Here is a 24,873-nt window from a genome sequence, read left to right on the forward strand (position 1 = left end):
TCCCCACTGCAAAGACGTCGATGTGGGTGTATATCTTGTGCACCTGCGAAAAGAATGAGAACTTTTCTCCCGGTTGTAGGAACCTCCATGGGTCCACTGCTCCCATCAGTTCCATGAATGTTCCCAGTTCCCGAGCTATGCCTGTCTTTCTCTCCATTCTGGGGTTTGATCGATCGGTCAGTGGGTCCTGTACGCAGTTAAAGTCGCCCCCCCATAATCAGTCGGTGTGAGTCAATGCCGGGGATTTCCGCCATGGTCTTCTTTATGAATTCCGTGTCGTCCCAGTTGGGAGCGTACATATTACCAGTACGACCGGTGCCCCTTCCAAGACACCGCTGACCGTGACCTACCGTTCCCCCTGGGTCCGTAACCGTCCTAGTCTTCGTAAACCTCGTCCTCTTGCTGATCAGTATGGCTACTCCCCTTGCCCCGTAGCCTGAATGGTATGTCTGTCCCACCCAGCTCTTTCTTACCAGCAGTCGGTCCTTCTCCCTCAGTTTACCTACAGGAGGTACACCTATGTCGGCCTTCCGGCTTCTTAGGTGGGCAAAGACTCTGGTTCTTTTCACCAGGCAGTTAAGTCCCCTTAAGGGACTTCCAGCTAATAATCATGGTTGGGGGTTTCTGACCCCACCCCGGTCCTGCGGGATCACCAGACTTACCTGGCGGACGTGCCCCTGCACTCTGGGGTTTCCCTTTGTTAGGGGGCAGTCCAAAATGGCCACTGTAGCCACTCTCACCATGAGGCCGGGCCCCTGCGTTCCAAGGTTTATCCAATGGGCTGAAGGGCCTCTTCTGCAATGTATTATTCTGTGACTCTGTGTGTTCATGCCATCTTAAATATCTAGTTCTTTTAATAATATGGGGTGTGATCTACCCGAACGGGAACAGAGTCCCATAGTGAGCGTGTTTAGCCGGGTCTTTCCTGATGCTTGAAGCATCGAGAATCATCATGCTATTGAACTCAGATTCGGGTAGATACAGGACGTCAGCGGGGATCGCCCCAATGAGGCCGCACTTAGCCCGTTTTCTGCACTGAGCAGCTCTGCTCACCGGAGTTCCTCAATGCAGAAGGAGATCGGCGCACCATTTTTAAATGCCGTCCCGATCTCTCGCCTCCCCGACGTGACCCCTGACCCCCCCCCCAACTCCAACTCACCTATAAGGGGGTCCTCAGGCTAGCTGTCTCACTCTAACATGCATATTTTCCAAAAGGTGATTTGCTCACAATGGGCGGGATTCACATTGCAACATCTCACAAGATCGTGTTATCTCTCGTGAGGCATGGCAAGCTAGGTTGACCCAGGAAGGGGGATAACGTGGCCGATAGATTGCGCCCATGGTAACCAGAGCTGATCATAGTGCTCCAAGTCTGGTCTAACCAAGGTTCTATGAGGGTTTAACACGATTCTTTGCTTTTCAATTGTGTCCCTGAAGAAATGGGGCGTGATTCTCCGCTCCCGCGCAAGATCCATCCGACATCTTCTTGTGGGACGGCCTCGGGGAGGACGGCAACCACGCATGCGCGGCGCCGGCCGCGTCATTTACGCGGTGCTGCTTTTACGCGGCGCCAAGGCCCGGTGCGCGTAAATGACGCGACGCCGCTCCTAGCCCCCCCCCAGGGGCGGAAGAATAGGGGGCTGGGAGCGGGCTCTGACTCCGGTTTTCACTCCAGCGTCGGCACTTAGACTCCCGATGGGAGAATTGGGCCCATGAACTCCAATATTTTTTTTTTACATTTTAAGGCCTTATTAACCTACAGTGTTGCTATAAATCATTTGCACATTCGTACTCAAAGATCTCTTTGTACTTGTACACCTATTTACTGAGATCAAAATATATTACATCTACTACATTACCCCTATCTAGCCTTTCTAGTACTTCTTCAAATAATTCAATACTTGTAAGTTTGACTATCATTTTGGAATCCATGCTTTTCATTATATTTTCAGTTTCTAGATTTATGAAATTACATCTTTGAGTAACAATTGATGCGCAGGTGTCGAAGAGTGCCCTTGTGTTAATGTATTCGCCTATACACTTAATTAGGCAGAAATTTGCAACTAAACTTCTCGGGTGCAAAATCAAATTTTATTTGGTATCTATTGATTATAAAAAGGGTAAATCTTCTTGTGTTACAAAATCAAATGTTCTCAATACAGGCCCCTGCCTGCAGAAGGCCTCACTTCAGATGATTATTTTTAGTAACTTACAAAACGACTTGAATTCAAAATATAACAGCAGTAACGATTTAATTGCTCAAAACAAACAGCTGCGCAGATTAGAAGGTGAAAATGGAAATATGAAACAAAGATAGTAGACAGCTAGATAGTATAGGTGATCCTGGAAGGGAAAATGGTCGCCTGAACTACTATTTTTAAGGAATTTGTTATCAATCTAAGTCAATCTATTCCTACCCCTGTAACATGCTGATTGGTTTGGGTGAGTTTTCAATACATTTGATTTGATGATTGGGTTGTTAATCTTCAATGTGCCACATTATTTCATTGAATTTTAAAGTTTATATAAATGTTGCATGTGGACTTCTTTAGTGTGTGTTGGAATGCAAACTCTGCTCTTATCATTGGACTGGTATGAGCTGAAATCTGCAATTCCTTTCTTTTGAACAATGGAGAGTTCATATGAACTATAATGTCAATTTGACCCTCAGTAGAAATGTTGCATTTGCTTCTAGCTCGACTGCAAAATGTTTCAAATGCAGTGCTTTATTTCTGCAAGCTGTGTGCTTTTGCAAACTGATGTTATGTTTGTTCATTTTTGCAGTGTCATGATGGAATCTATTTTCAAATGATTTTTGAACTGGGCTTTTATATTTATAATAAAATGGCTAATTAATGATCCTTTTACTTATCAGAAATAGCAGGTTTCCTTCAGCAGGTTAGGTGGATTGGCAATGCTATATCATCCCTTAGTGTCCAACGGTTAGTTGGGGTTACGGAGATAGGTCCGGGGTTTGGGCCTAGGCAGGGTACTCTTTCTGAGGGTCGGTGCAGACTCGATAGATCAAATGGCCTCCTTCTGCACCTTTCTGTTCCATGAACATTAGCTTTCCTCAATCAGCATTAAGCAAATCAGTCCATATACTTCTGAACTTTTTATGTATTTTTATATATAGGAATTAGATTAGCTTTGTGGCAGTCCTCTGATACGATTTCCTTTTCTAATTTAAAAAATATATAAATGTAAAAGTGCCTCATCTATCTCTTTCCTAACTTATTTTAATATATACAGTAAAGTGATTACTAGGTTGTCAAATTATTGTAAAAATCCAACTACCTGATTAATGTTCCTTTGGAAAAGAAACCGTCACTCTTTCAGATCTATACTTGATTTTGAACCACCACTAATGAAGTTGAATCTTAATTTCCCTTGCAAGCCAAGAAAACCACTCAGTTGTACAAAAATGTTACCCTCTTATAACAGCATTCTGGGCGAACCTCATCACATGGACTATAGCAGCTCAGGTTCCTCCATCGCCTTCTCGTGGTAATTAGGGTTGGACAATAAATGTCGGCTTTCACTATGCTTACCACATCTCCACAAGGAACAAAACAATGCCCCAGTTAGGAGGCAGCAGTGACATTTCTATGATTCTATGAATTCATTCTTAATAAGTTACATACTTATACATTGGTTTTTCATAGGACTGCGATATGGAGGGAAGTGAATGTTTGTATTTTGAGTGCACACTCACGGAAGCGAAACAGGATATCAGTCTAACAGCAAAGCTGCCATTGAGCAATTTAAAACAGGTAAAATTTGATTTAATTTCTGATGTAAAACACAAGACTTTATCTTTGCAAATCCCTAGGGCAGACTTTTCTGAAAAAATGGCAAAGTGTCAGATTCTGGCTGAACACAGGTGGATTTCGCCACAGGAACATAGCCAGGCTTTCTGTCCAGATCTTCTGACATTTGTCAGAAATAAATTGGTGGGCATTTTTCGCGCAGTCACTCTGACGTAGCAGGGTCTCATAAAGCTGGCAAGTCCGTCCATACAGAGATTGGGGCGCCACCTTTAAAGGATACGGGCAGCACGGTAGCATTGTGGATAGCACAATTGCTTCACAGCTCCAGGGTCCCAAGTTCGATTCCGGCTTGGGTCACTGTCTGTGCGGTGTCTGCACATCCTCCCCGTGTCCGCGTCGGTTTCCTCCGGGTGCTCCAGTTTCCTCCCACACTGCAAAGATGTGCAGGTTAGGTGGATTGGCCATGATAAATTGCCCTTAGTGTCCAAAATTGTCCTTGGTGTTGGGTGGGGTTACTGGGTTGTGGGGATAGGGCGGAGCTGTTGACCTTGGGTCGGGTGCTCTTTCCAAGAGCCGATGCAGACTCGATGGGCCGAATGGCCTCCTTCTGCACTGTAAATTCTATGAAATCTATGATACCCCAATCAACGAGAACACTGAACTGACTCCCACCCCTCATTGCCATGGAGGACACCCCCCATAAGCAATGGGGCACCCCCCACCAGACCACTGATGTCTTATTGGGCAATCTGCCCCCTTTCCCCCCCGCCTGCACATTCCCTGATGCGCACCCCTCTTCCCTCCCCCCTCCCCACCGGACAAAAGGAGAAGCCCTTTTCCCCAATGGAGAAGGGTGTTATCCCTCTCAGTGACCCCTCTCAGTGCCCCCTCTCAGTGCCCCTGGCACTGCCCCCTGTGGAATCTGCCAGGGTGCCAAGGGGAATAGTTCAGACTTGGCCCTAAACCCTGGGGCCTCCAGGGGCCCCCTGGCATCACAACTGGTTCACAATTTTTAAAACCAGTAGTGATGTTATGCCGCTGAGGGGACATCACAAGGGGTTGGAAGGTATGGCGTTAAACCGCTGAATTATATTTGAATATAAATAAATTAATGGATCGTGTCACTGGCAGGTGTGGCCAGGGAGGTCTCAAACCGAGGTCGCGCTGGCGCAAGTCCCATTATGGCCATCTTGCGAGATTAGCGGCCATAATAGGATTTGCATGTGCGTCAAACGGGCCAAAAAAATTGCGACCTTAATCTGTATTTCATCTTGTTTTCATTGTGTACTTTAGCGTTCAATACTGAGTGTGGGGTGTGATGAGTGTAGAAATTTATATATATTGGCCTGGATCCTCGCCTCACAACGTCGACAATTCGGATCGAGCAGGCGGAGAATCTGCCAGGCTCCAGGCTCTAATGGTGGCGGGATCGAGGTTCCCGCGTACCTGCCAGTGGGAGGATGCTGATGGATGCAAAAGGATCCGAATAAACCATTTGCATCCACTTAGTGGGCCCAGGATCAGAGCTTCCGGCCCTCGCGATTCTCCAGTCCTCCGGGCCGGGAATCAGGTGGGCGGATCACTATTGGTATTTAGCAGCGTGGCCCGAACATGGTCGACCTGACTTGGGCCAAGGGGGTTAGCCCTTCAGGAAGTTCCCCCAAAACCCACCCGAGAGCCAACCTCCCCGACAATGCACGACCTGCCCAGCCTTCCCCTACCAGAACCCCCCCCCCACTGACCGCACAAGATCCCCCTAAAATGGGAGACACCCCAAGAAATCCCCTAAATGAGGAGACTCCCCCCCCAGAGACCCCTGAGTAGGAGGAACCCAATAGAAAACCCCTGAAAAGTGGGACCTGCCCCTGAGACCCCCTGAGAAGGGACCCTTCCACAGAGACCCACTAACTAAAGGAACTAACAGAGACCCCTTATATAGGGAAACCTCTTTTAGAGACCCCCTAGAAAGAGGGACCCCCCGAAGAGTAGGAACCCCACAGAAACCCCCGAATAGGGGGACCCCCCCAACAGAGACCCCCTGAATAGGGGGATTTCCCCAAGACTCCCTTACTAAAGGGACAGCCCCAGACAGCCCTTACGTAAAGGAATCCTGTGCAGAGACCCCTTTTCTAGAGCCCCCCCAGAGACCCCCTGAATAGGCGACCTCCGAGACTCCCAGAATAGGGGGACAGCCCGAAAGACCCCCTGAATCGGGGGACTACTCTGAGACCCCTGAATATGGGGACTCCCCCAAGGCCCCCTAAATAAAGACCCCCCCCGAGATCTCCTGACTAAAGGAACCCCCCACAGAGACCCCTTAGATAGGGAGATGCCCACCCATATAGACCCCCTGAATATGGGGACTCCTCTGACCCCTAATTAAAGGCCTCCCCAGAGACCCGCTCACTAAAGGAACCCTCCCACAGACACCCCCCAGAAAATAGGCCACTGTCGGAAAGCTCGAGAGCATAGCAAACAGGGGCAATGAAAACAAATACTGTTGTAACACTCACCTGGGCAATAATAATATAATAATCTATATTGTCACAAGTAGGCTTACATTAACACTGCAATAAAGTTACTGTAAAAGCCCCTCGTCGCCACATTCCGGCACCTGTTCGGGTACACGGAGGGAGAATTCTGAATGTCCAAATTACCAACAGCAAGTCTTTCAGGATTGTGGGAGGAAACCGGAGTACCTGGAGGAAACCCACGCAGACACGGGGAGAACGTGCAGACTCCGCACAGAGAGCGACCCAAGCCGGGAATCGAACCCGGGTTCCTGGCGCTGTCAAGCCACAGTGCTAACCACTGTGCAACCATGCTGCCCAATACACCTGCTGGCTCAGACAGAGGAAGCACCACTTGTCCATTCCTGGAAAAAGAAAAACAGTGACCTGTGTTTAAACCCCTCAAATCACAGCCCATGAAGAGAAATTAATAAATGGCTTGCAGCTTAAGGTTCTGAGGGATTTAAACACAGTTCACTGCTTTTCCAAGGGGTCTCCAGGGGGGGCGTCCACTATCCAGGGAGTCTCGGAGGGGTCCCCCTATTTAGGGGGTCTCTGGAATGGGTAGGTCGAGTCAACACCCCCCCATGCTTGGAGGAAGGGAAACTCGAAAATCCAGAGGGCTGATTAGCAATGAGGGGGGAGGGGGTCTGCTCTGGGATACGGGGTTGGGGGTAAGGGGGAGCTGCTTTGTGATGCGGGGGGGTGGAGTGGGCTGTGGGGATCTGCTTTGCGATGCTGGGCAGAGTGGCTGGCGATCATGCCCACTCGAAATGGCGGCCCCATGGCGTAATTTCCTCATGAATGGTGAGGGATGCTGAATATCGCAAACCAGTTCCAATTGACATCTGGCAGGAGAACATGGGGCTGGATTCTCCGTTTCTGCGGCTAAGTGCCGACGCCGGCATGGGAACTGTGGCGTTTTGCGACGCCAAAATCGCTGCCGAACCCTCCCCGATCTCGGGACTGGTGAGGGGCTAGCAGCAAAGCCGGGTAAAACACCCGGCTCCCGTGCCAAAAACGTGTTACAGGAAACCTGCTCTGAGCGTGCAAACACTGTGATACAGGCATCTTGTCCAAGCGTGCAGACACTGTGATAGAGGCATCCTGCACTGAGCGTGCAAACACTGTGATACAGGTATCCTGCACTGACTGTGCAGACTCTGTGGTACAGGCACCAGCACTGAGTGTGCTGATACTGTGATACAGGTATCCTGTATTGAGCGCGCAGACACTATGATACAGGCATCCTGCATTGAGCATGCATACACTGTGTTACAGGAAACCTGCTCTGAGCGTGCAAACACTGTGATACAGGCATCTTTCTCCGAGCGTGCAGACACTGTGATAGAGGCATCCTGTACTGAGCATGCAGACACTGTGATACAGGCATCTGCACTGAGCATGCAGACACTGTAATACAGACATCCTGCATTGAGCGTGTAGACACTGTAATACAGGCATCCTGCACATGGTGTGCAGGCACTGTGATACAGGCATCCTGCCCTGAGCATGGAGACACTGTCACACAGACATTCTGCATTGAGCGTGCAGACACTTCACACAGGCATCCTGCATTGAGCGTGCAGACACTGTGATACAGGCATCCTGAACTGAGCGTGCAGACACTGTGATACAGGCATCCTGCACTGAGCGTGCAAACACTGTGATACAGGCATCTTGCTCCGAGCGTGCAGACACTGTGATAGAGGCACCCTGTACTGAGCGTGCAGACACTGTGATACAGGCATCCTGAACTGAGCGTGCAGACACTGTGTTACAGGAAACCTGCTCTGAGCGTGCAGACACTGTGATACAGGCATCCTGCACTGAGCGTGCAGACACTGTGATACAGGCATCCCGCATGGAGTGTGCAGACACTATGCTACAGGCATCCTGCACTGAGCTGGCAGGCAGTTTGATACAGGTATCCTGCATGGAGCATGCAGACACTGTGATACAGTCATCCTGCACTGAGGGTGCAGGCACTGTGATACAGGCATCCTGCATGGAGCGTGCAGATACTGTGATACAGGTATCCTGCACGGAACGTGCAGACACTGTGATACAGGCATCCTGCCATGGCTCACCACTCTGGTCTGGTCGGCGGTCATTCCAGTGACTGGGGTTCTCGACCATCAAGGCCTACAACCTTTGCAGGACCCCACGTTCTGCACTCTCCCGGAAAATGGTGATGTTAACAGCCTGTTGGAGAGTTAAGTGGGCCTCTGTGTGGAGGTTCCTCTGGGTGCCAGTGTCTTGGGGTTCACAGACAAAACGGTTGTGTAGTGATTCGAACAGTGCGGCCCTGAACTCACATGAGACTGAGCATCCTCAAGTGCGCCAAACAATCACCATTAGATTCCCATTGTGCCTGCGCGGACGTGTGAAAACGGAACCGGAGGATCATTATTAGGGGCATATTGGGGGCTATGTGTTCAGATGTACCTAGACCAGGGTTACGAATGCGCCAAAAGACTTGGAGTCAGGCCTGTGAGTGAAGCTTTTGATGAGCGCACAAGTGGCTCCCCCGACTGCGGTCGGTAGGATAACGGTTTGTTGTTTATCTCCAACAATTGTGTTAGACCGAAGGAAGTACTGTACCGCTCGTTGTACTGGATCCAGGAATCGGCGCCAGCATCAAACTGTTCAAGCTTTCCGATGAGCGGGAAGTCTCCGTTCAGAGAGGTGGCCTCTCTGGGCCTGGGTGAAGTGGGTTTGGGTATAATGCATGATTGGCTGCGGCAGCTCCATGTCACCCTTGGTAGGATAGGAATGAAAAAGGTTTAATCATAATAATAATTATTATTATCACTTATTGTCACAAGTAGTGACAATACTTCAATGAAGTTACTGTGAAAAGCCCTCAGTCACCACGTTTATTACGGTATACATAATAATTACAAAAGGAACAACACCTAACCCTGAACGGCAATCCTCCTCGACCTGCACCCAGATGTGGGATTTTTAACTGAGAAGGGGAAACACCGCCCCAATTACCGATGGACTGGTCAAGGCGGAGATTATTATAGAGCATAGTCCTTGGTCCCGAGAGGGTCGTAACAGGTATTTAGTACTGAGTGTGTGGCTTCAATGGTGTTGGTCTTCAATGCTGTGTAGAATTTAATAGATAATTCTCCAGCCTCGTTACGCTCTCGCTGAAGCGAAATGAGGCCAGTGAATAGCGGGAAAGGCAGAAAACGAGAAACACGCCGGGCGCCAAAACGTTTGTGATGCAACCGGCCCCTCTTGTCGGCGAAATCAGGATCTCGCTGCAGTGTGGCGAGAAACCAATTAGCACGATTTAAGCCCCATTTCCATACAATTAACCATATCAAACGGCCTCCCGTCATTCAGCGGCCTCTCCAGCAAGTGGTCACGCTGGCGCCGATTAGTACTACTTTTGAAAAACATGAACCTGATGGAAGGGCTTCTGTGGGGAGCCGAGGAGGGGAGTAGCCACCTTTACTCACAGGCAAAGAGCCCGGGGCTTGCCACCCCAATGCTTGGCGAGGGGTGGGGGACCCTCTGCAGGGGTGAGCTACCATGGGAGGGTGGGGGGAAGCGGGGTAACCACGCGGCACTACCATACCAACCCCTGGATCGTGTGTACCCGTTTTGGGGGCAACACCTGTCCCTTCCCGTCTGCCCCATCGACCACCCATAACCCCCACCGACTGCTGGGGCCCCTGACTGTTCATCTGAAGGCTGTTGCTGATAGGGAATTGGCAATTGTGGTTAAGTGAGCACTTCACACATCCCAAGTGGATTCCCATGAGTGGGCGAGCCATGTAGCACGTGGGAGTCATTGCCTAGCATCCCAATCAGACCTTGATGTCTGGTCACTGTGCTTGAACACCGTGAGAGGCAACACCACACACGCAGCAACCAACATCCAAACACCCAGGGGATGGTACACAGCTCCCGGGACATGTCCATGGCGGTCGGCCTGGTACTGGGTGACATCCCCTAGTGAATCAGACATTCTGCCGAGATTGGTAGCCATGGCCGTCACCAACTGCGCGACGCCTTGGACACCTTCACTAATGGTGCCGATGTTGTGTACCAGGCTCTCCAGTGCGGTCGCCACCCTAGCAGTGTTAGCCTCGGTGCCACGCGTTGCCGGCAACATCTCCTGCGCCCGTATCCTCCGGGACTCCTCAAATCGGTATGGATCGGCTGGAGTGGGTTGACATCTCCCTCTGAATGTCCCGGCCGCTCCCTATCATCTCCATCAGCTCCAGGATGACCTCTTCCACAGACTCAGCATCAGCTGGGACCCAGCTGGGTCCTGGGATCCAGCAGACCTCCGACTGCTATCTCGCCTGGGGGTTCCTGCATCAGCAGCAGTGTGGTGCTCACCAGATTGTGCCCCAGAAGCCTGACCATTAACATTTCCCACCGAGGTGTGGGTGTCTGAACTGCTGGAGGGAGGGAATGATAGCTGTGACGCGACTATTATGGTGGCATCCTTGGAGCTCTCCTCCGAGGTGGTCTCATGGGAGACTATAGAGGGGGACACCCGGGATGGGTCGGCACGTTGACTGGAGGACCTTCGGGAGAAGGGACATGTGGCCAGTGGGAAGGCTGGGTCACTCAGTAAGACAATAACAACTCACATTTGACAGGTCCCCCGAGTGGGGCTGGTGGTTCCTCACCTCTGCGGCATCTGCCAGCCTCCGCCCTGTCCTCAACCACACCAGTCACCTCCAGGGCCCGCTCCTCGAAGATGGTGAGGATTCTGATGTCTGGCACACCATCGCCAGTCTAGGCTTTCTCCTGGCGATTGTGGGAGAGCTTTTCCTGAAGAGACATAGAGAGGGCATTGTTAGCCACACGTGTGGTTCACAGTGCTGGGAAGGGGGATGTGTGAACGAAGGGTTGAGGAGGGTTGAAGGGGAGAGTCAGTTAGGGGTTCATATGGAGAGTTGGGGTTGGATGCTCCCATGGGGGTCTCGGCGGGGGCGGGGGGCGGGGTGGGGGGGTGTCGTTGGCGTCTACTCACCCATGCTGCCCACTGCAGGTCGCTGACCGTTTCCTTCACTGGAGGCCATTCCCCCTGGTCACACACCCGGCGCTCATGGCCGCTGCCAGCTCATCCCAGGCAGCACTGGCTACCCTACGGCTGACCCTCCTGGACTCTCGGGGGAACAGGACGTCCCTCCTGGCCTCCACAGCATCTAGCAGCCTCCCCAGGTGAGCGTCCCCGAATCTTGGGGCCGGTCTCCTGGGCGTCATTGTTGCGAGCTGGCAGGGGTTGTCTGAGCAAGTGCTGCTCGACCTTGTTAGCAGGGGGGTTGGCGAGCATGGTGCCATCATTTACAGCGAGGAGCCCATGAGGCCTCGTTAAGTGGACCAATTAACGTTGAATTGCGTTGCCGGCCTCGCTGGGCTGAGCGACGGGAAGCTCGCAGCAGTTCCCACTCGCTACCACACTCAGAAAATTTTCCGGAGAATCACGCCTTGAGTATTGGCAAAAAAGAACAAAGAAAAGTACAGCAGAGGAACAGGTCATCCAGCCCTCCAAGCCTGCGCCGATCATGATGCCTGTCTAAATTAAAACCTTCTGTACTTCCAGGGTCCATATCCCTCTAGTCCCACCCTGTTCATGGGCGTCATTCTCCGAGCCCCCGCCGGGTTAGAGAATTACCGGGGGCTGCTGTGAATCCCGCCCCCGCCGGTTGCCGAAGTCTCCGGTACCGGATATTCGGCAGGGGCGGGAATCGGGCCACGTCGGTTGGCGGGCCCCCCCGCTGGATTCTCCGGCCCGAATGGGCCGAAGTCCCGCCGATAAATTGCCTGTCCCGCCGGCATGGATTAAACCACCTTTTGAACGGCGGGACAAGGCAGCGTGGGCGGGCTCCGGGGTCCTGGGGGGGGGGGGGGGGCGCGGGGCGATCTGACCCCGGGTGGTGCTCCCACGGTGGCCTGGCCCGCGATCGGGGCCCACCGATCCGCGGGCGGGCCTGTGCCATGGGGGCACTCTTTCCCTTCCACCTCCGCCACGGTCTCCACCATGGCGGAGGCGGAAGAGACTCCCTCCACTGCGTATGCGCGGGAAACTTTCAGCGGCCGCTGACGCTTCCGCGCATGCGCCGCCCCGACATGTCATTTCCCCGCCAGCTGGCGGGGCAACAAAGGCTGTTTCCGCCAGCTGGCGGGGCGGAAATTCCTCTGGCGTCGGCCTAGCCCCTCAATGTTGGGGCTCGGCCCCCAAAGATGCGGAGCATTCCAGACCTTTGGGGCGGCGCGATGCCCGTCTGATTGGCGCTGTTTTGGGCGCCAGTCGGCGGACATCGTGCCATTTCGGGAGAATTTCGCCCCCCATATTCATCAAGATGCCTCTTAAATGCCGCGATCGTATCTGTTTCCACCACCTCCCCCGGCAACGCGTTCCAGGCACTCACCACCCTCTACGTAAAAACTTTCCCCCTTGCACCTTAAACCTATGTCCCATAGGAATTGACTATAATACAGGTGTCTAGCACTGAATGTATGGTATTATGGTACAGCCAACATTGTCTTGTATGTATGTTTCCCTCTTGGTTACTCGCCCATTGCATAATAAATACATAATACAAATTACATAAATAAGTGAGAAGATTGTGGTGTAAATTAAATACAGTTGGATTGCCTGTCATTTCCATTTTGAACTTCTCAGGATTGTCAAATATCTTTCAGATAAATTTCATTTTAATTCTAATATTTTTGACCCTTCTATAAATTCATCTTTCCTTCCTCAGCTTGTGAAAGATAAAGCTGATATTGTGGTCTCGGGAGCTGTTGACTTTGATCGAAAGCTATATCAGGAAACATCTAATGCTAAGGATGTACATCACGATATAAAGGTAAAATACAGAATTCATTTCCACCATAATCTCCACTTCAAAATTGAGTTTCCTTGAAATATTCAGCATTCCTAACACAGAGACAAAGTTATAGTTCTTATCCTCAACATAGGTGTTGACCTGAGGTGTTGACCATTTGTTTAATGTTCAATCTCCTTTACATTTTTTTTGCATGACTATGCATGCGGGGGCTGACCTGTGTGCAGCCTAGCTGGGCACTTGCGAGTTGTTGTGCGACTATTCAGTTTAGAGGGTACACTGTCTGCCCCTCCCCAACCCAGTACTCATTACTCCTCTTCCCTGCTCGCCCACTTATCCCCCAACCCAGCACTACGCACACCCCCTCCCACTCTCCACTTTCCAACTCCTCAACTCTCCCTTACCCTCTTCCTCATGTCACATCTGACCCCCTCCCAATCCAACATTTCTCCCATACTCCCAATCCCTCTCCCCTCTAACCCTCCCTGTCACATTGTTCTAACCTCCCTCCCTTCGCCACTCTTCACCTTTCCATTCCCTCATGTGGTAAAGGTCCACCTGACTTTGGGGTAGTGGTAGCCGCAAATTGGAATTCAAGAAGAAACCCTCTGTCAAATAGCTCCTTACCTTCTTCACTCAGAAATTTCCTCTGTTCTTCCTTGAAGCCAGACTCAATTATCATCAGGATTTCACTGTTTGAAAAAGACTCTCAATCACTCTGCTCAGTTTCTAATTCCTGATCTCCATTTTCATCTGTGTGTGTTTTTCCAAGTCTTTGAAAAATGTTTCTCAACCAGCCAAAAATCAGAATTGTGCTCTTAACAATTATATTCAGCTCGTCATGTTTAAATTAAGGAACATTTTTACTTAATATCCTTTGACATGGTTTGACCCTTTGGTTTTTGCTTCCAGGAAATGTGATTTAACAATGTCTTCTTTTGTGCAAGTAGTTCATTCTTCTTCGGAGTAAAATCCTCTTCTGGTGCCGTAAAAACTTCATGCTGGTTCAGCTAAGAAATTTTGCTATTCCTTTTTATCCAGTTCGTGAATTTTCTTGACTTCTTTTTGCTTTTCTTCTTCCCACTGTGTGGGAGCTTTGTGTAATCCCATTCTAGCAATTATTACATTACCCGGGCAGACCCCAACAGTGGCTAGGGTACTGGACTGAAAACCCCAATATTTTATTTTCTTTTTTAGAGACTGTGTGGAAAGATTGATTCCAGGAGTGACTGCATGAAGAAATAGAGCTTGGTTATTTTAAAGCAAAACTTTATTATAACTACAATCTTAAACTTCAGAACTTCAACCACTTACACGTACACCTTAAAATGTCCCATTAAACAACAAGAAAATACACACACAGCTCTCAATCCATCTTAAACAAGCAAGTCCTAAAGTGAGACGTTCATTACAAAGCAGATTCTGGTTCGTGAGAGAATCCTTTCTTACTGTTTCTGAAGGTCTTCAAATGGCAGCTTCACCTGATTAATTTCAGTCTTTCCTTTGTTTCCGGTCAAGGCTGCTCTGCCTTTAAAATAGATCACTTTGTAAACTATCTCACTTGGAAAAGAATTATGGGGCGTCATTCTCCGATCCCCCGCCGGGTTGGAGAATGGCCGTTGGCCGCCGTGAATCCCGCCCCCGCCCCCGCCGAAGTCTCCGCTCCCGGAGATTGGGCGGGGGCGGGAATCCGGCCGCGCCGGTTGGCGGGACCCCCCGCTGGATTCTCCGGCCCGGATGGGCCGAAGTCCCGCCCAGGAATTGCCTGTCCCGCCGGCGTAAATCAAACCTGGTATTTACCGGCGGGACCAGGCGGCGTGGGCGGGCTCCGGGGTCCTGGGGGGTGCGCGGGGCGATCTGACCCCGGGGGGTGCCCCCACGGTGGCCTGGCCCGCGATCGGGGCCCACCAATCCGCGGGCGGGCCTGTGCCGTGGGGGCACTCTTTCCCTTCCGCCTCCGCCACGGTCTCCACCATGGCGGAGGCGGAAGTGACTCTCCCCACTGCGCATGCGCGGGAAACTGACAGCGGCCGCTGACGCTCCCGCGCATGCGCTGGGAAACTGACAGCAGCCGCTGACGCTCCCGCGCATGCGCCGCATTTCCGCGCCAGCTGGCGGGGCAACAAACGCCATTTCCGCCAGCTGGCGGGGCGGAAATCCCTCCGGCGTCGGCCTAGCCCCTCAATGTTGGGGCTAGGCCGCCAAAGATGCGGAGACTTCCGCACCTTTTTGCCGGCGCGATGCCCGTCTGATTTGCGCCGGCTTTGGCGCCAGTCGGCGGGCATCCCGCCGTTGGGGGAGAATTTCGCCCGTGGACTCGGAGTCAGGCAGATGGGACTCAGCTTCTCTTTCTCTCAAAGCTTCCCAAATTCACTCCCTCTCTGCCATTACTTGGATTCTCAAGAAACTTTCTTCCAACGCGCCTTTCTCCAAAACCCTGGGCTGGATTCTCCAATAATGGGGTTATGCCCCCACGCCAGCGTCAAAACGCGGGTGTTTCACTCTGGACTTTCTTTAAGAACATTGGCTGCCACGCCAAGTTCCCGATGGGTGAGACAATAAGAGACCCATACCGTCGGGAACTGGGCCAGTTACACTTGGAAAATCACCGCGGGGGCCTCTGTCAGTGGCCCTCTACCCGCGCTGCGTAGACCGCGTGCGCGCGATTCGCGGCGGTTTTCTGGGGACCGGAGAATCGTGGGAGCGGCGTCGCGCCAGTTTTCAGGCTCAGAGAATCCCACCCCACGTCTCTCTAACAGTTTTCTCCAAACTGCCTCTTTCCACAGCTTCTTACAAAATAGCCCCGTGTCTTTCTGCGCTCCGCCCAGCACTGACAGCACCTCTTCAAGATAGAAAAAGCAGTCTATCTCTGCAGGCGGGCTGCAAATTATTAACTCTACAGGGACATCCCTCAGTCAAACCACACTAACCCCAGGCTTTTAACCCTTAAATTGCCCACTACATTTATAATCCAATTTCCTAAAATCTTCCAATTGTTACACAGTAACAATTATCTCTTCATTTTGAGGTTTTAATGTATAATCAAGAACATGTCTTGTTTCTTGCAGCTGAATTGTGCTAGTATTGGACTCAGTTTTACCACTCTCTTTCAAAGCATATTTTCCCTCTGCCACCACCTGTTTTGCTGCACCTTGATCATACTTTTTCTCCATTTTTAATTCCAATGACACAAACTTATCTCAAGCTGTCATTAACTTTCCATTTTCAGCTGGGTGTTCAAATTTCCTTTTTAAATTAGTCGGCTGTCTGACCTTTTGGATAGATTTTTAGTCAAAACAGCAGAAAGTCATGAGTTCCTTAAGTCACACGGCTTCTCCTGTGCAGTTTAAGTTTCTAACCTCTCAAAGAGTTTTTTGTGACCACTTGCAGCAGATACACCTGTCCGTGACAGTATTGTAGGAGTGACCACCGCACAGTCCTTGTGAAGACAAAGGCCTGACCTTACCTTGAGGATATCTCCATCATGCTGTGTGGCACAATCATTGTGTTAAATGGGATAGATTTCGAACAGATCCAGCTAAGCATTCATGAGGCGCTGTGGGCCATCAGCAGCAGTAGAATTGTATTCAACCACAACCTGTAACCTCATGGCCCGGCATATCCCCCACCTAGCCAGGGGATAAACCCTGGCTGATGAAGAGTGCAGGACAACTTGGCAAGAGCAGCACCAGGCACAGCTAAAAGTGAGGTGTCAACCTGGTGAAGCAACAATCAGACTACTTTTGTACCAAACAGCATAAGCAGCAAGTAATAGACAGAGCTAAGCGATCCCACAACCAACGGATCAGATCTAAGTTCTGTGGTTCTGTCATATTCAGTTGTGACTGGTGGTGCACAATTAAACATCTCACTCGAAGGGGAGACCCCACAAATATCCCCATCCTCAATGATGTAGGTGCTCAACACATCAGTGGAAAAGATAAGGCTGAGGCATTTGCAACAATCTTCAGCCAGAACAGTCGAAAGGGTGATCCATCTCGGTCTCCTCCAGGGGTCCCCAGTATGACAGATGCCAGTCTCCAGTCACTTTTAATTCACTCCACGTCATATATAGAAATGGCTGAAGGCACTGAATACTGCAACTGCTAAGGGCCCTGACAATATTCTGGCAATAGTACATAGGAACAAGAGAAGACCATTCAGCCCCTCGAGACTGTCCGGCCTTTCAATGGCTGATCTGTGGCCTAACTCTATATATCAAAAATCTATCCATCTCAGATTTAAATTTAACAACTAATCGAGCTTCGCCTGCTGTTTGTAGAAGAGAGCTCCAAACCTCTACCACCCTTTGAGTGAAGAAGTTCTTCCGAACATCTCTCCTGAACGGTCTAGCCCTAATTTTTAGACTATGTCCCCTAGTTTTAGAATCTCCAACCAGTGGAAACAGTTTATCTTTATCTACCCTGTCTTTCCCTGTTAATATCTTAAATACTTCGATCAGATCACCTCTTAACCTTCTAAATTCCAGCAAAAACAGGTCCAATATGCATAATCTCTCTTCATAACTTAACCCACATAGTTCAGATATAATTTTTGTAAATCTACGTTGCTCTCTCTCCAAGGCCAAAACATCCCTCTCAAGGTGTGGTGCCCAGAACTGCTCACAGTGACTCCAAGTGGGGCCTAACCAGGGTTCTGTGCAGCTGCAGCATACTTCTGTGTTTTTATTCTCCAATCCTCTAGATATAAATGCTTGCACGTAGCAGCTGTATGTACCATCTACAAGATGAGATGCAGAACTTACCAAGGCTCCTTAGACACACCTTCCAAACCCATGCCCTTTATCATCGAGCAAGGGTAGCAGATGCATGGGAACCCCACCACCTCCAGGTTTCCTCCAAGTCACTCATCACCTTGGCTTGGAAATATATTGCCATTCCTTCACTGTCACTGTGTCAACCCTAACCCGAGCCCTCCCTAACAGAACTGTGGATGTACCTCTCTCTTCTCTCTTAGGCAGTCCCTTGGGCTTGAAGGTGACTTGCTTCCATATTAAAAATGAGCTACCAGGTGTCTGAGGACTCCGGTAACCTATTGAGTGGGATTTACTGACCAACCCGCCGCGGAGGCGACCTACCAGCAGGATTTTCGGGTCCATCCATTGCAGCACGGTAGCATTGTGGATAGCACAATTGCTTCACAGCTCCAGGGTCCCAGGTTCGATTCCGGCTTGGGTCACTGTCTGTGCGGAGTCTGCACATCCTCCCCGTGTGTGCGTGGGTTTCCTCCGGGTGCTCCGGTTTCCTCCCACAGTCCAAAGATGTGCAGGTTAGGTGGATTGGCCATGCTGAATTGCCCTTAAGTGTCCAAATTGCCCTTCATGTTGGGTGGGGTTACTGGGTTATGGGGATAGGGTGGAGGTGTTGACCTTGGGTAGGGTGCTCTTTCCAAGAGCCGGTGCTGACTCGATGGGCCGAATGGCCTCCTTCTGCACTGTAAATTCTATGAAAAAAAAAACAGGATTTCCTGTTGACTGCACCTCTCGACGCTGGGAAATCCGTGCGTCGTCGGTGGGACGGGAATGTCCCGCCGGCGCAAACAGCCGGTAAATTACGCCCATAGCCTCTGTCACAGGTGAGGCAAATGGTGGTTAGAGGAATGGGTGGGTGAGTTGCCTGGGTTGCCATGAGCTCCTTTTGTTGTCATTGCTTGGCTACACCCTGCTCTCGACGATTAAACTTGAGGGATTCCGCTACTTCCCAGATGTTTTTTCTCCACTTTGGGCAATCTTTCACCAGGGATACTGAGCAGTCAGTTGGGATGTTCCGCTTTTGCAACGGGGCTTTAAAGGTGTCATTGAGGCACTTCCTCTGTCCTCCTGGGACCTGTTTGCCCCGTCAGGCATTCAGACAACATAGTCTGCCCAGCATAGCTGATCGAGCATGGTCAATACTTCGATGCTGGGGATGTTGGCATGAGTAATAACACTAACGTTGGTACATCTATCCTGCCAATGGATATTCAGAATCTTGCGGAAGCAGCATTGGTGTTACCCTTCCAGGGTTTTAAGTTGCATATTGTACAAAGGCGGGGCTTTGGGGCTGAAGCATCCCTCCCCGATGAACTGAACAAGTTCTATACCCACTTTGAGCAGTCAGCAAATGTATCAGTGCCACCCGCCCCATCAGCCCTGGACACACCCATACCCACTATTACAGCCTCAGAGGTAAGAGCTGCTTTCTTGAAAGTGAACCTGCGGAAAGTGACGGGCCCCGACGGAGTCCCTGGACGAGATCTCAGAGCCTACGCAGACCAGCTGCCGCGTGTATTCGCAGATATCTTCACCACCTCACTCCTCTGCTCTGAAATCCCCACCTCCTTCAAGAAGATCACCATAATACCAGTACCAAAGAAGAACAAGGTAGTCTGCCTCAACGACTACTGACCGGTGGCCCTGACGTCTGTTATCATGAAATGCTTCGAGCTGCTAGTCATGAGACCGATCAACGCCAGCCTCCCAGATGGTCTCGATCCACTGCAGTTTGCCTATCACCGCAACCGGTCCACAGCAGATGCTATCTCCCTGGCTCTACAATCAACACTGGTGTGGTGGATGGGAATTGTCCGGGTCTCTTTTCGAGAAAGAAACAAAGAGCTCTCAGGCCACCCTGGTGTGGGATGGAGGTGTAGAGGGATTGCACATCCATGGTAAATAGGAGGCGGTTAGGGCCCGCGGACTGGAATCTGTCAATATGACTCAGGGCATCGGAGGAATCCCGGATGTAGGTGGGGAGGGAATGGACCAGAGGAGTGAGGATAGAGTCAAGATACGAGGAAATAAGTTTGGTGGGGCAGGAGCATGCTGACACAATGGGCCTGCCAGGACCGTCCTTTTTGTGGATATTGGGAAGTAGGAAAAAAGGGCTGTGTGGTTGGGAGACTATGAGGTTGGAAGCAGTAGTGGGAAAGCATCCAGAGGAAATGAGGTCGCCAACGGTGTTGGAGATAATGGCTTGATTTTCAGAGGTCTGGTCATGGTCCGGGGGAGGTAGGAGGAAATATCTGAGAGTTGGCGCTGAGCCTCTGTGAGGTAGAGGTCAATGCGCCAGACGGCAACAGAACCCCCTTTGTCGGCAAGTTTGATGACAAAGTCAGGGTTAGACCTGACGCAGTGAAGAGCGAAAAGTTTGGAAGGGGAGAGTTTGGAATGGGTGAGGGGGGCAGAAAATATAAGACGGCCAATGTCCCGTCGACAGTTCTCAATGAAAAGATCGAGGGTAGCTAATTGTCCCAGTTGGGGGGCCCACTTGGAGAGAGAATGTTGGAGGCACATGAAAGGATCAGTGGAACGGGGGGAGGATTCTTGCCCAAAGAAGTGGGCACAGAAACTAAGGCGGCGAAAGAAGAGTTCAACATCATGTCCAGCCCGGAATTCATTGAGGTAGGGACGTAAGGGTACAAAGCTGAGTCTTTTGCTGAGAACAGCACCCTCATCCTCAGAGAGGGGAAGGTCGGAGGGTATGGTGAACACGTGGCAAGGGTTGGGGCTGGGAAATGGGGTACGAGGAATTGGGAGTGGTGGAGGGCCTAGGATGGGCAGTGGTGTTGGTGAGTTGTTGAAGTTTGCGTTCCTTAACATCTGCAAGAAGCAGGAAAAGTTTTTTGTTAAGGCGTCGAATGATGCGAAGGATGAAATGAAACTGGGGACAGGGACAGCTTTGAGAGAGAGTATGACGGTGCTGCTGGAGAGAGATGTCGAGTGTCTTCATGTGGCGGCGCATGGCACTGAGTGTGGCTTTCAGGATGCGGCGAGAGCAGCAGTTGGAAGAATGTTGTATATCCTGGAGGTACCTGCAATCCTGGAGGTTACATGCAGGGTGGAATTTAAGTTGAAATCCCTGTGGGGTAGTCCCCGTGGGGAGACGAAGACAGTCACTGAGGAAGGAAACATGGCTGTGGAAGCGAGTCTTGGTGAATATCCGTCCAACACGAAGAGAGAAATGGAAAGCAGTGAAGGTGGATAGTGGGGGAGGGACATACGGAAATCCTGTCGGAGAGAAGAGCAGCACTTCTTCAGGATAGGCATTCCAGGAAGAGATGTGGCAGTGAGTTAAACGCTGGATGTTCGTTATTCTGCCACTCTAAACATATCTTTTGTTTCTTTACCATAACCGTTACCACTCCCTTTGTCTTTTGTACCATTAATTATTTTGTCATTTATTCTCCCCTGCCCTCTACCCTATCACAGACCTTCTCTTGTTCTTCCTCCTACACTTCATATTTTACTTGCACAATAATTTCTATCTTCCCTCAGTTGTGAAATTATTGCCCTGAAACATTGACTCTGTTTCTCTAGAAGTGGATCAAATTAGTTTCAAACTAGTAAAAGGCAATTTTAAAACAAATCATCCTTCTGAAAGAGCACCCAACCCAAACTCAATTCCCTGCCCTATCCCCGTAACCCCACCTAATCCTTGGACACTAAGGGGAAATTTATCATAGCCAATGCACCTAACCTACGCATCTTTGATTGTGGAGGAAACCGGAGAACCCGGAGGGCTCCCACACAGACACGGGAAGAAAGTGGAATAAATAAACTTTCAGTAAAAAAAACGGAAACAGAAAACAAATCATTTAAAAAGGAGGTGCATGCTATAATGAGAGACTCTGTCTGAATGTAGCAATTTTTAATGGTTTCCTTTATGTTTACTTATCTTGTGAATAAGCACCCAGCTATTAGCTGTGACCATCGGATAGTCCAGCGAAGACATACCATCTCAACTGTTGGGGGCATTGCAAGCCATTAACAATATTGTCTAAATTTCACATCAGCTCCTTTCAGTTTTGTGGATAAATGGAGTGTGTGAGTACGGCAGACACTTGCACTGACTACCTCCACAATGCAAACAGAAAGACCCATGTGAACTGTCACCACTGGATTGCTGAAACAAGTTAATATATAGTTCATCAATTGTCATCTACCATGGTGCAGTTCCTGCTGGTGCTATCAGAGACACTGCCCTCTATGCATTTGCCAACCATGGGGACACTGGTGCCAACCCCTAACTCTGGAAGGAAACAGACTTTCCTTGGTCCTATTGCCTTCATTGCATCACATTGGAGGGAGTACATGAGTTAAAGGTCACTACTTCCAAACACCCTCCATTGTCAGAATGAAGAATGAGGCAAGAGAGATTGGAACATTCCCTGCATTACCATTACCATTACTATGGTAACATATAACTGTACCCGTTGTAAGCACAGGCAATCAGCTTCCCTTGGTGGGAACGCTACAAATCCTAGGCATTGTTTATCTTTTCCCCTTTCTCCTAGAAAATTAGCCCCTTTAAAATAAAGTTTCTGATTAAAAACATACTAACTTGCTAACCTGTGGTTGTTTCCTATTTAGATTCATGTGAACCTTGTAAATACTCCAGTCTTTAATGCTATCCCGGTGGTGGCTGCGAGCTCAGTTGGCGGAATCCTGCTTCTACTTTTGATTATTTTAATTCTGTACAAAGTAAGTGTAGCTGTCTAAATTCACCCTGTACAGGAGCAAGGACTAACAATTTTGTAATCTCTGAGTTCATAATACAATTTTAAGATAGATATTGGCCGGGATTCTCCGGTGGGGGAGGGAGCCGTCTCCGGGGGGTGCCTCCACGGTGGCCAGGCCCGCGATTGGGGGCAACCGATTGGCAGGCGGGCTCATTCTGGGGGGGGGGGCTATGTTCCTCCACGCCGGGCCCCTGCAGGGCTCCACCATATTGCCCGGGGGCTAGCACGGAGACGGTCGTGGCATGCATGTGCAGACCCGTGCCGGCCGTGGCGCGCATTGCGCGGACCGGCTTTCGGCGCCGGAGCAGCGGACAGCACTCCGGTGCCGTTCTACTCCCCTAGGAAGTGGTGAATGCCTGGGCCTGAAGGCCCGTTGACGCCGGCGTCGCTCGCACCAGTTTTGACACCGCCGTCAACACTTGGCCAGGATTTCAGAGGATCCCGGCCATTATGTCCCGTGTATAAAGTTTGAAGAAATACAAATATTTGTTTTGTAGCAGATATACCACAAAATGCTGCACAAAGGAGGAACATGTTGTTGGACATGTTGGAAAACTGAGTGTTAATAATGAAACTGAATTATAGTAACTAACAAGTTGATGGATCAGCATGAAGATAAAATTACTGCGGATGTTGGAATATGAAACAAAAATAGAAAATACTGGACATTCTGTCATAGAATCAGAGAATCTACAGTGCAGAAGTCCCACTTAAGTCCACACCTCCACCCCATCCCCTTAACCCAGTAACCCCATCTAACCTTTTGGACACTAAAATTGACCCTGGAGGTGTTATATGGCTTTAAATTGGCCTCACTTTTCCTTAACCTCCATAGTGCTGTGTCTTCAGCATGCTCATAATCAACTAATTTATTGCATTCATTTTCTTTCTCCTTAATTCACAGTGTGGCTTTTTTAAACGAAATTACAAGGATATGATTGAAACTGAAGAAGAAACTGAACATTGAAACCAAGGAATTCATTTGCTATTGTTGGTAATTCATTCATTGCAAAGGTTTATTCAGCATTTTAAATGATTTATTCTACATTTAATAAAGCTTTTCAGTGGCAGCACTTTTGAACTGAATAAAACTGCCTCAGAATTGAGCCTTTGTGCAATTTTGTGAAAGGATTGAACTATGTGGTCAGTTAAATAAAGAGTATTCTGTTCATGCTAAATTCTTAATACATTTAGATCTGAAATTCAGGAGAAAATGCATTTCTCTGTATTGAAAAACGGCAGAGACATACTCGATAGGGGAGTGCTCAATAGTTCATTTTTGGAACAATTTATATCAACCCTACTCGAATCAATCTGCTTCCAACAGCATTCTTCTAATGTTTCTCTTTAGTGTAAGGTGTAATTATTCGAGTTTGTAATCTTTTCAATTCAAATTCATATTAAAATATAAGTATATTGTTAATTGTGATGAGGAGGCAGTGGCGTAGTTGTATTGTCGCTGGGCTAGGGTTCGTGTTAGGGTTAGGGTTCGTGTTAGGGTTAGGGTTATGGTTCGTGTTCGTGTTAGGGTTAGGGTTCGTGTTAGGGTTAGGGTTCGTGTTAGGGATAGGGTTAGGGTTAGGGGTTTGTAAAAAGTGTCGGAAAATTCTTGCGGCGCTTCATAAAAGAGAGCCATCTGGCTGCCGCTACGCGGCGACCCCATAGGCTCGCAACATCTGCGCACGTAGTGCGCGCCGCAAAATATTTACACATTTTAGGAGCCAATAAGTTGTTTAAAATTACATCGTTCCATCTAATTTAGAGCTAGGGTTAGGGTTAGGCTTAGGGTTAGGGTTCGTGTTAGGGTTAGGGTTCGTGTTAGGGTTAGGGTTAGGGTCAGGGTTAGGTCTCGTGTTAGGGTTAGGATTAGGGTTCGCGATAGGGTTAGGGTTAGGGTTAACCCTATCCCTAACACGAACCTTAACCCTGACCCTAACCCTAACACGAAACCTAACCCTAACCCTAACCCTAACACGAACCCTAACCCTAACACGAACCCTAACACTAACACTAACCCTAGCTCTAAATAAGATGGAACGATGCAATTTTAAGCAACTTATTGGCTCCTAAATGTGTAAATATTTTGCTGCGCGCACTTCGTGCGCAGATGTTGCGAGCCTATGGGGTCGCCGCCTAGCGGCAGCAAGATGGCTCTCTTTTATGAAGCGCCGCAAGAATTTTCCGACACTTTTTACAAACCCCTACCCCTAACCCTAACCCTAACCCTATCCCGAACCCTAACCCTAA

The 24,873-nt window shown here is 49.7% G+C and overlaps 1 protein-coding gene across 1 annotated transcript in view; it reads left to right on the top strand.

Annotated features, from left to right (window-relative positions):
* The window catches only part of LOC140387050 (integrin alpha-E-like), a 434,586-nt gene extending 410,579 nt beyond the window's left edge, over positions 1–24,007 (top strand). Inside the window, exons 29-32 of the mRNA XM_072470061.1 lie at positions 3,666–3,773; positions 13,024–13,128; positions 22,478–22,588; positions 23,531–24,007. Coding sequence (XP_072326162.1) covers positions 3,666–3,773; positions 13,024–13,128; positions 22,478–22,588; positions 23,531–23,593 — 387 coding nt within the window. The 3' untranslated portion in view covers positions 23,594–24,007. The remainder of the gene's footprint in view (positions 1–3,665; positions 3,774–13,023; positions 13,129–22,477; positions 22,589–23,530) is intronic.
* The last annotated feature ends 866 nt before the right edge of the window (positions 24,008–24,873 follow it).

Source organism: Scyliorhinus torazame, chromosome 12 (genome assembly GCF_047496885.1).
Source record: "Scyliorhinus torazame isolate Kashiwa2021f chromosome 12, sScyTor2.1, whole genome shotgun sequence".
Taxonomy (NCBI): Eukaryota; Metazoa; Chordata; class Chondrichthyes; order Carcharhiniformes; family Scyliorhinidae; genus Scyliorhinus; species Scyliorhinus torazame.